Below are 16783 nucleotides of genomic sequence, written 5' to 3' on the forward strand. Positions count from 1 at the left end.
TCAAGGCTTCTGCACAAATAATAAGGGTGATGGCAATCGTCAGGTCAGAGAGTAAAACCCTGAGACTAGAGCTCGGGAGCCACGCAGGGTTATGAGGTAGAAGGCCAGAGTTGGGCAGCCTTAGAAACCAAAAGAGCAGTGAAAGTAGAGTGGGAACGAGTTTCACTGGACACTGTCGGCAGTGGTTGATAACTGATTGTATGGCCTCAGCTCAGATGTTGAACATGCTTGCGTGTTTCCTGCTGTGGCAGGAGCCATGCCCAGTGAGAACAGCCTGGGCCTTACAGGTGGAAGCAGGTAATCAGGAGCGTTTAGCTCAACTGGAACGTGTGGGCTCGAGGGAGACAATTGCTTCTGGCAGTAAAATCCTAAACAGCTTGGCTACCTTTAACATAGGATGCTTAAACTTTTTATTGAAAGAATTATTCACATTTGTAATCCACATTTGCTAGCGTGAAGCTCATAAGTATATGATTTCACTCTTCTGCTTTAAATTGTTTCAAACAAGTAAGTAACTTATGTTATTTTTTCTTTCTTTCTCCAGAATATGCCAGATCTCCACAACCTTCCAATAGTGGCTGGTTGGAAAAAATACCCCCTCTTTTTTGGTACTGCTGTATTTGCTTTTGAAGGCATAGGAGTGGTAAGGATTTAGTCTTTATTGTTATTTTTTAAAATCTTAAGTCAACACAGAGACTTACTTACACTTAAAAATACATGGTTTTCTTTCCTGTTTCTGGGGTTTTTTGTTGTTGTTGTTATTTCTATTTTTTTATTCCTAGAAAATGATTTGCATTTTGGTATGATAATCTTGAATTACAGTTTAGTTCCTTTACTAACCAGGAGTTCATCCATGTTTTATCTTGGATAATTTTCTTAATAAGTAAAATGAGAGCGTTAGAATAGATTATTTTTAATATTTTGTTGTGAAAATTTTCAAACCTATATAGTGTGATGAACTCCTCTGTAAACATCACCAAGCTTCAAAAACCATTAACTCATGGTTAATTTTATCTGATCTATATTCACTTTACTCTGTCAAGTCTGGGTTATATTTAGACAGATCCCAAACATCATATCTTATAGATTAGATTACTAGAAATTGATTGAAATTGTTATAAAGTTTACTATTACATAAGAAGAGTCAAACATACATTCTTTTTAGATTTATGCATATCATATTTGTTTTGTGAAATGATGTTATCATGAAGCTAATACCAAGAGATACAAACATCGTGAGGATTCTGAGATCCTAAATATTTCCATTCAAGATGCTTCCAGTTCAGGGACACCCTTGTGGCCTAGTGGTTAAGACGCCGAACTTCCAGTTCGGGGGGTGCAGATTCGGTCCCTGGTTGGGGAGATAAGATGCCAAATGCCATGCGGTGTGGCCAAAAAATTAAAAAAGATGTTTCCCATTCATTGAAAGCCTGGAATGTATAGATTTGGGCAAAATAGGATATTGCTATTTGTGTGCTCAGTCAGTCGGTCATGTCCAACTCTTTGTGACCCCATGGACTGTAAGCTGCTGGGCTCCTCTGTCCATGGAAGTTTTCGGGCAAGAATACTGGACTGGGTTGCCATTTCCTACTTAAGGCAATCTTCTCGACCCAGAGACCAAACCTGCACTCTTGTGTTTGGCAGGCGGATTCTTTGACACTGCCACCTGGGAAGCCCGCATACTACATTTGATCTTGGTCAAAAGACCATGTCTTTTTGTCTTCTCACACTGTTCATGGGGTTCTCAGGGCAAGGACACTGGAGTGGTTTGCCATCCCCTTCTCCCTGGGCCACTGGGTCCTTCTCCAGTGGCCCAGACCTGATGCTGGGAAAGGTTGAGGGCAGGAGGAGAGGGGAGCAACAGAGGACCAGATGGTTGGATGGCATCACTGACTCAATGGATGTGAGTTTGAGCAAACTCAGGGAGATAGTGAAGGACAGAGAAGCCTGGCATGCTACATTCCGTGGGGTCGCAGAGTCAGACACGACTTAGCAACTGAACAGTGAAAGGCTGTAGCTTATGTTTCATAGACTGATGTTTGGTGTGGGAGCAGAACCACTGATAAACATCTGTTTGTATGAACCACAGACAAAATAGAACTGAGACAATTTTATGCGATTTTAGTTGGGTTTCTGCTCTCTCTGAATTCTCTTTTATAGAATTCTTACTAATTCTTGGAAGCTCCATTTATCCGTGTTGTAGATTTTCATTTCTGCTTTAACTAGTAAGCTGTAGTTAAGCTATTGGACATTTCCAGTTAAGTGTTGTTCCTCTGACATCTCAGATTCAACAACTCTGAAGTCTGACACATACTTTTTCTTTTTTATATAAAATCAGTTTTACTTTCTCATTTCTCTATTTCTTTTAGTTTACTTTTGGTTGCCCAAACTTGAAACACTGGAGTATTTCTTTTCACTGTGTCCCTGGTTTCCCCATTCCAGCCAGTAGCTAAGACGTATTGAGTTTTCTTTTTGTATTTCCCCAAATCAGCTCCATAAATGAGGTTACGTGTGAAACAGGCGGCGCTGCTTCGTGCAGATGGAGCCTCCTTGCTGCACTGGCTCCACCCCTGACTTGAGCTTCTCCTTTCAGTCTGGGTTTCCTCTGAGGATAGGACTCGTGCACTCTTCTGTTTTCTGTTAATCACTCACAGTTTTCATATGGACTGACCTAACTCACCTGAAGAGCGGAGATAACATCAGTTATTATCTCATAAGGTTATTGTGAGGACTATATGAGATCCTACATGCAAAGCTTTTAGAAAAATACCTGGCACATTGTAAGCACTCAGTAAATACTTATTATAACTTAGTGTCTTTCACTGTGTGGTCAGATTTGTATGCCCAAAACCTCCAAAGATTTGCCTACAAATTAAACTTTTAAATTAGCCCTTGTTTTTTTTTTTTTTTAAAGGTTTTCTTTTTCCCCCCATAATGTAAATATTTATTCATCTCATTGGGTCTTCCCTGGTGGCTCAGACGGTAAGGAATCCACCTGCAATGTGGGAGATCTGTGTTCGATTCCTGGGTTGGGAAGATCCCCTGGAGAAGGGAAAGGCTATCCACTCCAGTATTCTGGCCTGGAGTATTCAATGGACAGAGGAGTCCATGGGGTTGCAAAGAATCAGACATGACTGAGTGACTTTCACACTTCACACATTCATCTCATTAAATTGACAGACGACAGATACAGTTGGATAGAGAATCAGTTGTAGATGTGTGTACTTGGGTCAGTATGCATGCATGTACCTACTAACTCTGTCTGCTGAGAGAGCAGAAAGCATTGGTACCCAGGAGCACTGAGCCCGCTTAGTGCACAGATCTTGAGTTCTAAATCTGATTTTCCAGCAAAGGAAACAAAGTTCTTTGGAGAAATGGCTGCTTACAGGACGGAAGCAAGGAAATTCAAGGTGTATCTGGAGCATATTGTGGTGCCAGAGAGTGTGTGTGTGTGTGTGTGTTAGCTGCACAGTTGTGTCTGACTCTGAAACCCCATGGACTGTAGCCTGCCAGATTCCTGTCCATGGAGTTTTCCAGGCAAGAATACTGGAGTGGGTTGCCATTTCCTTCTCCAGGGGACCTTTCTGACCCAGGGATTGAACCCTCATCTCTTACATGTCCTGCATTGGCAGGCAGGTTCTTTACCCACTAGTGCCAGCTGGGAAGCCCTGCCAGAAAGTATGGAAGTGCTCAAAAAACAAAAGAATAGATGCACATCAAAAGGACAAAGGACCTCACCTGATAGAATTCATGATGAGCGAAGCTGGAATGATAGTAGTAACAAAATGCTGCTAAGTCGCTTCAGTCGTGTCCAACTCTGTGCAACCCCATAGACAGCAGCCCACCAGGCTCCCCTGTCCCTGGGATTCTCCAGGCAAGAGCACTGGAGTGGGTTGCCATTTCCTTCTCCAATGCATGAAAGTGAAAAGGGAAAGTGAAGTCGCTCAGTCGTGTCCGACATTTAGCAACCCCATGGACTGTAGCCCACCAGGCTCCTCCATCCATGGGATTTTCCAGGCAAGAGTACTGGAGTGGGGTGCCATTGCCTTCAGCAGTAGTAAACTATAAAACAAATATATATGAATCCCTATGAATGCAAATATGTGATTAAATAAATAAGCACAAAGGGCAGATTTCCAAGTAGCTTATGTAGATACTGTCCTCAAGGAGTTGTAAGTTAATCCCCCGAGTCCCTGGAGTGTGGGCTGCCTGTAGTGATTTACTTCTAATGAGTAGAGTATGAGGAGGAGGAAGGAAAGAACTTTATAAGCAGAACTTTACTGGCAAACACTGCCTTAACCAGGGGATCAAAATGAACTTCACCAGCGATAAAGCATGTTGACAGCATGTGTGATAAGAAGGGCATCACACTTCCATGGTGTACTTTTATGAAACCTATAATCCCAATCTAGCCATAAGGAAGACATCAGACAATTAATAGAGGGGCAGTGTGCCAAATACATACCATGCTCCTCAAAACTGTCAAGGTAATCAACAGAAAGGAAGGATCAACAAACTGCCCCAGACCAGAGGACACTGAGGACACATGATGGCAAAATGCAAGGTGCCGTCCTGGCCAGGACCCTGGAGCAGAAAAAGGACGTTTATGAGAAAACTGGTGAAATCCAAATAAATTTTGGAGTTTAATTGTAATGTCCCAATATTGGTTCTTAGTTATAACACATGTACTTCAGTTGTGTAAAATGTTAATTAAAGGAGAAATTGGTCAGGAGTATAAGGGAGTCTTCTGTTTATCTCTGTATCTTTTCTGTGAATCTGAAATTATTCTGATGTAGAAAGTTTATTTGTTAAAAAAAAGCTGACAGTTTTGTGTATTAAGAGCTGATTTCAAATCTTTTTATTTTAGGAATTTAAAAAATCTGTAGTCTGAAAAAATATGTAATATTTAGAAAGATACATCAACAATTACGTGTTGTATATACTATAGAAAGATTAATTTGGGCACCTGTCAGGCAGATGCTATATTGTTTTCATTTACTTGCATTCTCTTCTTAGGTCCTTCCACTTGAAAATCAAATGAAAGAATCAAAACGCTTCCCCCAAGCATTGAATATTGGCATGGGGATTGTCACAGCGCTGTATGTATCATTAGCTACTTTAGGATATATGTGTTTCCACGATGATATCAAAGGCAGCATAACTTTAAATCTTCCCCAGGATGTGTGGTAGGTAGACAAGAGTTTGTAAACCTAATTTGTATATTTTATAAATATAATTTACTAGTGTTTTATGATAAAGGTGTATTTTTAGTTTTATGATTTAAAGATTTAAAATCCTTACTGTGGTCTCTTTATTTGTGTAATCTAAATTTTTTCATAATCTTCAGAGGAGATGATCTGATTTTACAGATTTTTGTGGCATATTTTTAAAAGATTAAAAATTACAGGTTGTTCCAAATTTGGATAACAAGCGAAACATGAACTCTTTTAATATGGACTCACTTTAATAAAAAATTTAATACTTATCCTTGCTGCCAAAAATCTAACATTCTGGGTTTCTGATAAAATCATCTAACCTGTCACTGTGGCCCTCAAGGTTTTCACGGTCAGCTTTCATACCGTGTGTGCCTCAGTCCTTTCTGAGCACAGGACATGTCACGCAAGTGACCCTCGAACAACAGGGGTTTGAACTGCATGGGTCCACTTATATGGATTTTTTTCAATTAACACGTTAGAAAAATTTTTGAGATTCATGACAATTTGAAAAAACTCAGAAACTACATAGCCTAGAAATATAAAAAAGGTATGTCATGAATCTATAAAATATATGTAGCTGTACCTGTAGCATACAAGATATTAGTTAATTGACTGTCAGTAAGGCTTCTAGTCAGTAGTAGGCTATTAGTAGCTAAGTTTGGGGGGAATCAGAAGTTATATGCAGGGTCAGACCCCAACCCCTGCATTGATCAAGGGTCAACTGTAAATAGTGTGGGGCATCTTAATATTCTCTTTAATATTAGAACCATATTCTGCTAAATGAAGCAATATATAGAGTCTTTATCTTCTTTCAGAGATTGATCTTTGGAGATTTAATAAAGATACTGGTGGTAATTATGATGTAGACTTGCTCCCTTATTTATGAAATGGAAAGTAACTCCTTAGTTTTGATAAATGCAAAGAATAAATGTTGACCTAATATCATGCTGCTCCTTTAGCTGTTTGGATGGAAGTCTGTGAAACCTTAAATTTAAATATTTTGACTGGCTTCCTGATGAGAGTTTGATTGCTATTCAGTAGTCATTTGAATCCTGGGTCCTCATTGGAGTCCAGGATGTTGTTAGAACAAGTGTTTGTAGGGAACCATTTATGATAGGGAGAAAGCACCTAGAATAGTTTCCAGGTTGCACAAGTCTCACATATGCAGTGTGTTTATCTTTGGTTTTTAAATTACAGTTCTACTTTAGCTATGATATATTTAGGAAGGCATTCCGAGATGGAACCGTCTCAGTGTTATACATTTGTTTCAAGCTGGAGACATGCCTACAAACAAGACATGTGGTTGTTTGGCATTTATTTCATTAACCTATTTTATAGTTGATAATATAAATTTTTTTCCTTCAAAAGTGCTCCTTTTTTTCTTTTTTGTAATAGTTTAGTATGGAGTATAGACAAATAGCTTAATATAAGAGGATCAAGGCTAAGAATTATGGTAGTTTAGTTTCTCTTTCAAAGATAGTACAGTGTCTAGAAAACAGAATGATACATTTCTCCACTTGAAGTAATGTTTAGACTAAATCCTAAAAGCAAATTTATAAGTAAATTTGACAAGTACTATAAGATATAGGTGGGGAAACGATCTCAGAATCCTCCCCTACCCTTATTCATGAACGTATCTAAAGAAAGTCTTAAGGGGGAAGATACCGAGGTGGGAGCGCCTGCGTGTCAGGTTGAGACGCTCCTCTCCGCAGGGAGCTAGGAACCTGGCGAAGTAGCAGTGGACACGGAGGTGGAGGGCATGCTTTTGGTTTTCACAGCTAAACCGCAAGGGGGTGGTACTGTCCCTGCAGTAGCTCTAATGAATCCTTCCCTTTTTCTGCATCCACTTCCCACCTTTGCCTTGTTCCCTAATTGCTATGGCTCCCCAGTTAGAAAGGAACTCATTATAAGCCTTAATTAAAAACAGACCATCAAATAAAACAACTCTCCACTTTCACGTTGTGACTGTTTTTTTAGTCGACAAGATCATAGTTTCTATTCAGGAAAACCTGGTTAGACACCTGCTTTTTATTTAGAAGAGGGGATCCTTGTATCCTTGGAAACGAAAATCTGTACAAAACAGGAAAGCAAGTCAAGGTACTCCCCTTTAGAGAACCGATGTTGAGTAACACCTTCTTGTGGAGACATGCCTTTTCTGGCTTACAGTCTATTTCCTTATGGTCTGCAATTGTGCGTGCATGCTCAGTTGCTTCAGTCATGTCTGACTCTTAGCAACCCCATGGACTGTAGCCCACCAGGCTTCTCTGTCTGTGGAAAGAATACTGGAGTGTCTTGTCATACCCTTCTCTAGGGGATCTTCCCAACCTAGTGATCAAACCCAAACCACCTGCCCCGCCCCCCCCGTCTCTTACATCTGCATTGAGAAGTGAGTTCTCTGCCACTAGGATGGTTAAAATACTAGCCATGGTTGAGGGATACTGGAGAGAAGGCGGTTGTCTTTTATAATGATAATCTTCCAAAATAATAAGTTTGGACTAGGATAATCATGGGGTTATCTCAGAGATTCCTATCTTGAATTGCTATGTATGAGTCCCTTCTTCCCTCCCCTTCCTGTGCTTCAGGCAATAGGCTGAGCAGTTTAGGGAATGTGTAATGTACTCTTTATTGGCTGGGTATTGATCTTGGAGAGGCAGCAGTGAGCAGTGATGTGAAGCGAGATCTTAGTTCCCTGCCCAGAAATTGAACCTGGGTAGGCTGGATGAAGCACCCTACTCCAGTACTCTTGCCTGGAGGATCCCATGGACGGAGGAGCCTGGTAGGCTGCAGTCCATGGGGTCGCTAAGAGTCAGACACGACTGAGTGACTTCACTTTCACTTTTCACTTTCATGCATTGGAGAAGGAAACGACAACCCACTCCAGTGTTCTTGCCTGGAGAATCCCAGGGATGGAGGAGCCTGGTAGGCTGCCGTCTGTGGGGTCACACAGAGTCGGACACGACTGAAGCGACTTAGCAGCAGCAGCAGCAGCCTGGATGAAACTAGCCACTAGATCAGCAAGGGTTAGAGGCTAGAAGCTCTTGCCCCCATTGAAGTGCATTTCTCATGGAGGCAAAAACTGTGAAAAGAGATACAAAGTTTATTATTAGACACATAACACAATCACAAGTGCGAGGGCCCAGTGGAGAAACTTTGTGTAGCTGAGATAGATGTGAGGCAGAGATGCACACCTGGAGGGAAGGGGTGGGGTGTCCCCCTTAGCGATAGGGAGCGCTGCAAGAGGCAGGTAAGGCGTTCATATAGGGCAGTTCTTCTGGGTCTTTGTTTACTTTGGGCCAATTATCTGGTTTCTTTTTCCACACCGGACTTACCCCAGGACCCTTCCCCATAGGCATGCGCAACACCATGGACTGTAGCCCGCCAATCCTGGGCTGGAATCCATTTTCCAGTGGATGCCAGGCAGCCTTGGCATTACATACTAAGGGGGGGTGCCCTCTCCTTTGACCCCGAGGAGCTTTTGTGTACATGTTCAGTGTCTCCCTTGCCCCAAGGATGGGAAATATATGACCTCTTGATCCTTGAATCCATTTTCCAGTGGATGCCAGGCAGCCTTGGCATTACATACTAAGGGGGGGTGCCCTCTCCTTTGACCCCGAGGAGCTTTTGTGTACATGTTCAGTGTCTCCCTTGCCCCAAGGATGGGAAATATATGACCTCTTGATCCTTTACGCAAACAGGGTTTAGCCCCTCTCTGCTTCTGCCATGACTGTTACCTTAAGGTGTCCACAGAAGACATAGCCTGGCTGTTTTCCCTGTTTCTGTTGTTATTTCTATTTCAAAGTGCAAAGAGGAGGCTGGTTGTAAATACATAATCTGGAGTCCCCCCTATCTCCTGTCTCAGGAAATGCAAACAGGAGGCTAGCTGTAGAGTGTCCAGCCTGAAGCCCATTTTTTTTTTTTTTGGTCCCAAGAAATGTAAGCAGGAGCCCACCTAATTCCTGCCTCAGATATGAAAGCCCATGACTGTCACAGGAGCCTAGGGAACCCAGCTACCAGCCATGAGAAGCTGTAAAGGGCTTTTGATGCCACGTTGACTTAAAGTCTCAAAGTTCATGTGGGGTATTCCTACAAGAAAAGGTTGAATTAGAGAGCAGCCTCAGAATAAAGCAAGTATGGATTAGAGAGACTCCACGTTATTAATTACTTATTACCTTCAATCTTAGTGAGGCATCATCTTTTAAAACTAGTTATGAGTGATATTGTTTAATGTAGTGCATTTAGCTTTTGAAGTAAAGGGTATATTTTAAAGATTATAATAAAATAAATTCGGCTTCCCCGAGGGCTCAGGGGTTAAAGGACCTCCTGCAATGCAGAAGACACAGGAGACACAGGTTCAAACCTTGGGTCGGGAGATCCCTTGGAGGAGGAAATGGTAACAGACTCGAGTGTTCTTGGAGCCTGGCAGGCTACAGTCCATGGAGCCTCACAGAGTCAGACGTGACTGAACGACTAAACAATCAAGTAAATTCACAGTTCTGAGCTAGAAATGAGCACCTTGAGGCAGAAACCCTGCATCTCTGGGTTTGTGATGCATCTCCGTAAAATAGCACATTACTCAGCACTTAAAATATTCATTAAATAGTATTCTAGGTATAAAAGCATTTCCCTTGTAACTGCTAGCCTTAATTGAATGATGTTTCGGCAGTGTTTTTCTAGGATTTCCACTTGAGTAACCCAAATAGCAGATATTCTTCTCCTAAGAGATATCAAGGGTATATTAAGTTTTCAGATAAACAGACCTTGAGAAGCAGGAAAGTGACGTCTTCCGTCTCACACATGGAATCCTTTTGAAGCACACATTGGATTGGAAAATTCAAACAGGAGAGAAGCATGTAAGAACAGGGAAGACGTGGGGTAGATATTTTAATTTATTTAGATAAGTGAACTGGGACTTCACATTCCCCACAAAACAGAAAAACATCTTAAGTCTGAGTTCCTGTTTGTAGCATACAGGAACTAGGAGGTTGAATATTCTGGGAAATATAGCTGACAAATAGTGTTAGATAATCAAGCTGTCTTAATTGATCCTACCAGGAAATCTGAGAGTTGACTTCTGAGGAATTTGTTACCTAAGATGAAAATGTTTAGGCAAGAATGGAATCACCAAGAGGCACAGTAAATAAAGATGTAGAGAAATATAAGGAAACAGGATAAAAAAGATTTGTATATTCTGAACTATTTCTTCCATTCTCGCCCTCAGAAATTCTTAATGATACTCTTCCAATATGAAAGTTGCCTATACCTAGGAATCCTGGCTGAAATGACCTCTGCCTTTCCTTTCCTCTGTCTGTCTTCTTTTTTCATCACAGTAAATAGTATTAAATTTCTGAAACTATTAGTATATATGGCCAAGATTAGTACATATGGACAATTACCACAGATACATGCTTAAAACCAAAATGAGAACAAAGGTTGATAAACATGTAGGAAAGTTGAGTATAGAAAAACAGAGTGCTTGAAATTATAGATACGAAACATAGAAATTAGGGGGTTCTTGAAACAAAAATAAAAACAGAATAGTTAATTTTAAAAGACTGTAATGCTTCTCTTTAACACTGATTTCTGTATTACTCTCTGATGGATCCTTAACAAATATACCAGCTTCTAAAAAGATACTGACCATTTTATTTCCCATTTTTACTCTGGGTAATAGCCAATGATAGTAATTACATATAATTAATATTACTGAGTGGTGTTAATAATAACCAGATTCTTAACTTATATAATTTGTTTTATACCAATAGAAAAGTTATTCTACCTATATGCTTAATGATATAGTTTTAGATATATTGTTAATTATATTTTTAAAACATGTAAGTTAAAAGATAATTAGAAAAAAGGACTGTACTAATAAACTGATAAGAATATTCAATTCTCCAAAATTATGTATCAAAGCATATGAAGCAGGAGTCTTTTGGTTATTTTGTACATTTCAATAGCTTGACCATTTATGTTTAAACTTTAAAACATCAAGGTGAGAAATATATCTTGAGGTCTTTTTAATAGTAAGTTTGTACTGTTCCTAGCCCTAAGGCCTTCCTTCTTTCCTTAATTTTGCTGTTTGTAGTGTTTTCAAATCTGTTTCCACTCAGCTTTCTTCTTCCTCATTCACTCCCAGGATGGATACATTATAGAAGGAGGCTTAATCGAATTCCTTCTTGTTTGGCAGCTGTTTAGGAAAACTGTTTGTAATCTTGACATATTCGTGATATCATGCAGTGTTTGTCTTTTTCTCCCTGGCGTGTTCACTCAGCATAGTGCCCGCTGGGTTCATGCATGTTGTCTTGTTTTTGCTCATGCACGTTGTCTTAATATGAATCTAACTTTCTTTTTATTTTGGTTATATCCATTTTATTTCTTTTATTTTTATTATGACTTAGATAAACAGAGAATGGATTGGTGTTTGCCAGGGGCTGGTAGATGGGGGAAAAGAGAAGAGTTTGGTAAAACAATACAAGCTTTTGGTTAAAAGATGAATAAGGTCTGAGTATCTAATGTATAATGTGGTGACTGTGGTTGATATTGGAGAAGGCAATGGCACCCCAGTCCAGTACTCTTACCTGGAAAATCCCATGGACGGAGGAACCTGGTAGGCTGCAGTCCATGGGATCGCTAAGAGTCGGCCCGACTGAGCGACTTCACTTTCCCTTTTCACTTTCATGCATTGGAGAAGGAAATGGCAACCCACTCCAGTGTTCTTGCCTGGAGAATCCCAGGGACAGGAGCCTGGTGGGCTGCCGTCTATGGGGTCGCACAGAGTCAGACACGACTGAAGCGACTTAGCAGTGAACCACTGAAGCAGCAGTGGTTGATATTACTGTATTGTATGATTGAAATGTGCTGAGAGTAGAATCGGTGTTCCCACCAAAACATAAAAAAATAGGCAAATATATGAGGTGATGGATGTGTTTGTTAATTAATTCTGTTTGTGGGAACTCTTTCACAATGTGTATCAAATCATCATGTTGTAGATTTTAAATGTCTTATAATTTCATTGGTTAGTTAAATGTCAGTAAAGCTGGAAATGAAAGAATGACTAAATTTTGAAAATTTTTTAACAGGTTATATCAATCAGTGAAAATTCTGTATTCCTTCGGCATCTTTGTGACATATTCAATTCAGTTCTATGTTCCAGCAGAGATAATTATCCCTGTGATCACATCCAGATTTCATGCTAAATGGAAGCAAATCTATGAATTTGCAATAAGGTCCTTCTTGGTTACTATTACTTGTAAGTATCACTGCATACTTATATCATAATGATTTTTATTGTTGAATTTCTTCTAATGAAGCTACTTAAAGTATATTTTTTATATTTTTGAAATAATTTTGTTCACCTAACTAGATACATTTTGGTTTAAAATTCTGTTATTCTACTGATATAGAAGAAAATCATAAATCAGATCCTATCACATGTAAAACAAGTAACCTAATTATTATTTTCAAAATAATATCACTCATGATTGAAATATATATTTAAATCAGATGCATAAGCGACTCTTTATATGGTTGATAACATTTTGCTTTGGCTTTCTAGTTTTCCTGAGGTTTTTTATATCTGCTAACTTTTGTGTATTTAACAGTTCAGCTCTCCATGACTCCCTATACAAATGGGTTTTGTTCTGTTTTGGTCTTTAACAGTTTTAGTGGCTTATTTTACTTACTATTGGAAGGAGTGTGTATAATCTCTTATTATAGTTGCATATTATAAAATGCCCCACAAGGTAGAATTAATCATGCAGACTCGTGGAGAGGGGCCTTTCGTTTGGTGTAGCACTCTCAGTGACATGACGGTTCAAAACTCAGGCCTCCCACTTCCTTGCTGGGTCTTAAGTTACAAACCATCTTTGAGACATTTAAAAATATGAACAAAGTGGTTAGAAGTTGCTGTTAATACTATCATTATTATCACCACTTTTATTATAATTGCAAAGAGAAAGATGATTGCCCCACTGACCTATCTGATGGGATTGCCTAGGATGATACCAAGGATGAGATGACTGGTGACTGGGGGTAAGCAGCTTTGGAAATTCTCGAGAAGATTTGAGTAACTATCTTGGCCCATTCGAGGTTAGAGAATGGTAGAACTAGAAATTCTGGGTAACTCTGTAAATTGCATTGAGCACCTTGGGGTGCAGCTTATGCCTAGATTTAAAGAATTGGGTGTATTATATTTTGTTCAGGGAAACAGCAAAGCTGGGCAAAGTAGATAAAGAAGATAAGACATACTTTTCGAAGCAATTATTTAAATGAAATATGTCAACTAATAAGGGAAATCACATTGAGGAATGAAGTCAGTAAACCCATACTCCATTGTCTAATGAAACACCCAGGTGGAAAAATTATTTTAAAATGTTTTAGAATATTCTTTACACATTACTTTTATTGACATTTTGACAGCTGTACTAAATAAAAAGACATATTTCAGGCAAAGTCCTTCTATCAGGAGATGTAAGGCAGTTCTATTCTGAATGCATGTCTCCTTTTAAGGTTAGCTACTGAATTTTAATAACTTCACCCACTTCTGCACATTGGCTGCTGTTATGTTGAGCTCCCTGTCTGCTGCAGTCCAGACCAGACTGCACCTCTACCTCCAGGAGTTTATTCCCACAAGCCAGGGCTTTTTCTCAAGGGCTGAGTACATAGCACCAAGAGTTGCAGCCTGTTCTTTGTTGCTGCTTTCTTTTAGTTAAAAATAGAGAAGCCTGTTTAACCATATGTGAGGGCTATATTTACAGCATGCTTTGGACACAGAGAACACAGACCATGTCATATGCCCTTCTACTTCATTGAGACACATGGTTGGACACTGACCTGCATTTAAATCTTTGGCAGGTCCTTCAAGTTAAAGTCAACCGATGTTCATGACAGACCTGTTTTGTATCCGTTATCCAAAGCACCTGAAAATGTCCTGGGCAGGACTCTTTACTGACGGGTGTGTCCTGTCTGAGGAGCGGGCTGTGCAGCGCCAGCAGGGGGAGTGGAGGTCCCGCTGGGTGTGCGCCTTTCAGGCCCCACAGTCCTTTCCAGGTGCTCGGCCACGTCTGCAGGGCAGACCTGCAGACTGTGGGGCTCATCAGATTGGGAGGGCAGATCTGCAGACTGTGGGGCTCATCAGCTTGGGTTGTGTGTTATGTCTCGGTCCCCATTTAGTATGGAATCGCCCTTTCACAGCATCTTCTTCATGGAATCAAAAGCTTGAAAGGATGGGTCGGGCTCTTCCTGCGTGTTCCCTGTAGACCCTTACCTGCTAGGTAGGCATTACACAGGTAAGAGAGAAGAGTGACTAGCAACTGGCCGGAGGCCACCATGGACTGCAGTAAATGCCTTTTATTTTAAAGGCAAACCTGTAGAAAAAGCTGCTAAATTTTGATTTCAAACCAGTATTTTGATCCCGTTTGAATTGAACCTACAGAATATGTTAAATACTGCTTATTTCTGTTATTGTCCAATTCATTGATCCTTTTACTGTTTTTAATTTGAAAAGCCCTTGGATTTGAGAGTATGCTTTCTTCTTTTAGTAAACTGTGACGACATAAAGCATAAATCTTTGGTAGTTTGTAGAATACTAAGAAGAAGTACCAGAACCATTTAAGTTCGTTGTCACAATAGCTGAAAATAAGTACCACGCTGTGCCCTAGTATTCTATCTTAGAGTCAGTAGGTATATGGAGAGGATCATTCACTGTTTGTGCAATTTAAATTTGTGTGCTGCAACTAGAGAAAGCCTGCGTGCAGCACTGAAGACCCAGTGCAACCAAAACTAAAAATAAATAAGTTTTAAAACAGATTTATGAGCTAGAGTGTTGTTGATGCTATAGTAGCAAGCATTTTATTTTTTTCTCTGATATATCTGCTTTTACCATTAAGATGCAAGAAAATGGACCTTTTTTGCCATTGCTTTTTTTTCCACGTCAGAGACAACTTTGTACCTTAAGGATACATTCTTTTCCTCTATAATATAGTTTTTGGAAATGCTGAATAAGATTAATTAGGACTTACTAGATATATTCATAATAACTGTCTGTAAATGACAAAGGGCAGCATATTTATAGTAATCCTGTAGTGAATATTTGTAATGAATAAATTATCCTTATCCAAGTTATCCTTTGACTTACTATTTTTGTGATTTTTGAGTTCTTCTATGTCAGATTTGCCTAAAGTATATATATTTCACTTTCTTCTCTACTAACATTATCAAATAACATTTTAAGCCATTTTCATTAGCAAATATATATTGGTTATATAACATTTAAAGAATGACTTTATCTAATTGATAAATTTCATGATTTAAAAGCATTTGGTAAATGAAATTTTAGTCTGAATAAATAAATTCTAAAATACTATAGTGTTTCTCCAGATGCTTTTCCAAAATACTTTTACTCATAACAACTTGGCCTATTGGAAAACATTAGTAACAAAAAATAGACTCCAAAATGAAAGGCTCTTTAGATGACAAGGTGGTAGTTGTGTTGGTCTGGTTGTCCTTTTAAATACTGCCATCTACTGTAAGTATTTTTTCACAAAATGGATAAAAGCCAATGGGTTCTGAAATGTTCTGTTGTGATTGAGAGTCATGCTTTATACTTCCTTTGAGAGAAATGTTAAATGGTATAGCACACATCCATTAAACAAGGATTCACTTTATAAAGTATTTCTAGTTTAGAGTTCCAACTTCACATTATTTACCTTAGGAAGATTTATTGTCCTTCGGTCTTGTAGAAGTGCAGCTATGTTTATGATTTCAAAATAACTTTTTTAGGATTTTAGCTTTCATAATAATGTAAATAAAAAGTGTGTGGTTCTAAGAAATGTGGTAGTTCCAAATTAATGCCACATCCTCCTGGAAAAATATCGAGAGCCACAAAGAGAATACGGGGAGCGAGAAACCATAAACTAACAGTTAAGAAGTAAAGAAACCAGTAGACCAGAATCCCGAAACTTAATTACAAAGAGCATGAGTTAAATTACACACACACACACACCCCCACAGAAAGTTCAGTAAGAGGCAAACATGCAGGAAAAAGAAAAGCAAAGGAAAGTAACCTTGGAAATAGAAGGATGACAAAGAATAGTGAGAAAACTGATAGCTTTTGAAGACAAGGAAAGAAACACCGACACATACATAATTAGAGTCCTGGTTACATAGCCATCTTTGGTGGCGGCGGTGATAGAGTTGTCACAGCTTGCATGCCAGCAAACTTAGCTACTATTTCTGGTGGCAGCTCCAACCCTTCACAAATCATTCAATGATTTAAGGACAATTCAGAGAAAGAATATGTCTCGATTTTTGCAAACCTTCTGTTGATACCTTTTGGTAAGATAAGATAAAAAAAGTGCTGGATCAAAACTTGCAGAAAACTTGTCAATAGCTTGGCATAAAATCCTGCTGACAATAATGGTGCATAATTTTTTTTATCTTTTCATTTTTAAATAGCTTAGAAAAGCTGTACAAGACAGTAGAATTACCATTAACCCTTTACTCTGTTTCCTCTAATGTTAGTAGCTTACATACCACAACTGTTAAAGCCAGGAAATTAACATCGATAA

At 39.2% G+C, this 16783-nt stretch overlaps 1 protein-coding gene across 2 annotated transcripts in view; it reads left to right on the forward strand.

Moving 5' to 3' along the window:
• SLC36A4 (solute carrier family 36 member 4) overlaps positions 1-16783 on the forward strand; it is a 41974-nt gene that overhangs the window by 19874 nt on the left and 5317 nt on the right. For both annotated transcript variants that reach the window (XM_070783038.1, XM_070783039.1), the window contains 3 exons: positions 545-643; positions 5017-5186; positions 12296-12465. In XM_070783038.1, coding sequence (XP_070639139.1) covers positions 545-643; positions 5017-5186; positions 12296-12465 — 439 coding nt within the window. The remainder of the gene's footprint in view (positions 1-544; positions 644-5016; positions 5187-12295; positions 12466-16783) is intronic.

This window comes from Bos indicus, chromosome 29 (assembly GCF_029378745.1).
Source record: "Bos indicus isolate NIAB-ARS_2022 breed Sahiwal x Tharparkar chromosome 29, NIAB-ARS_B.indTharparkar_mat_pri_1.0, whole genome shotgun sequence".
Taxonomy (NCBI): Eukaryota; Metazoa; Chordata; class Mammalia; order Artiodactyla; family Bovidae; genus Bos; species Bos indicus.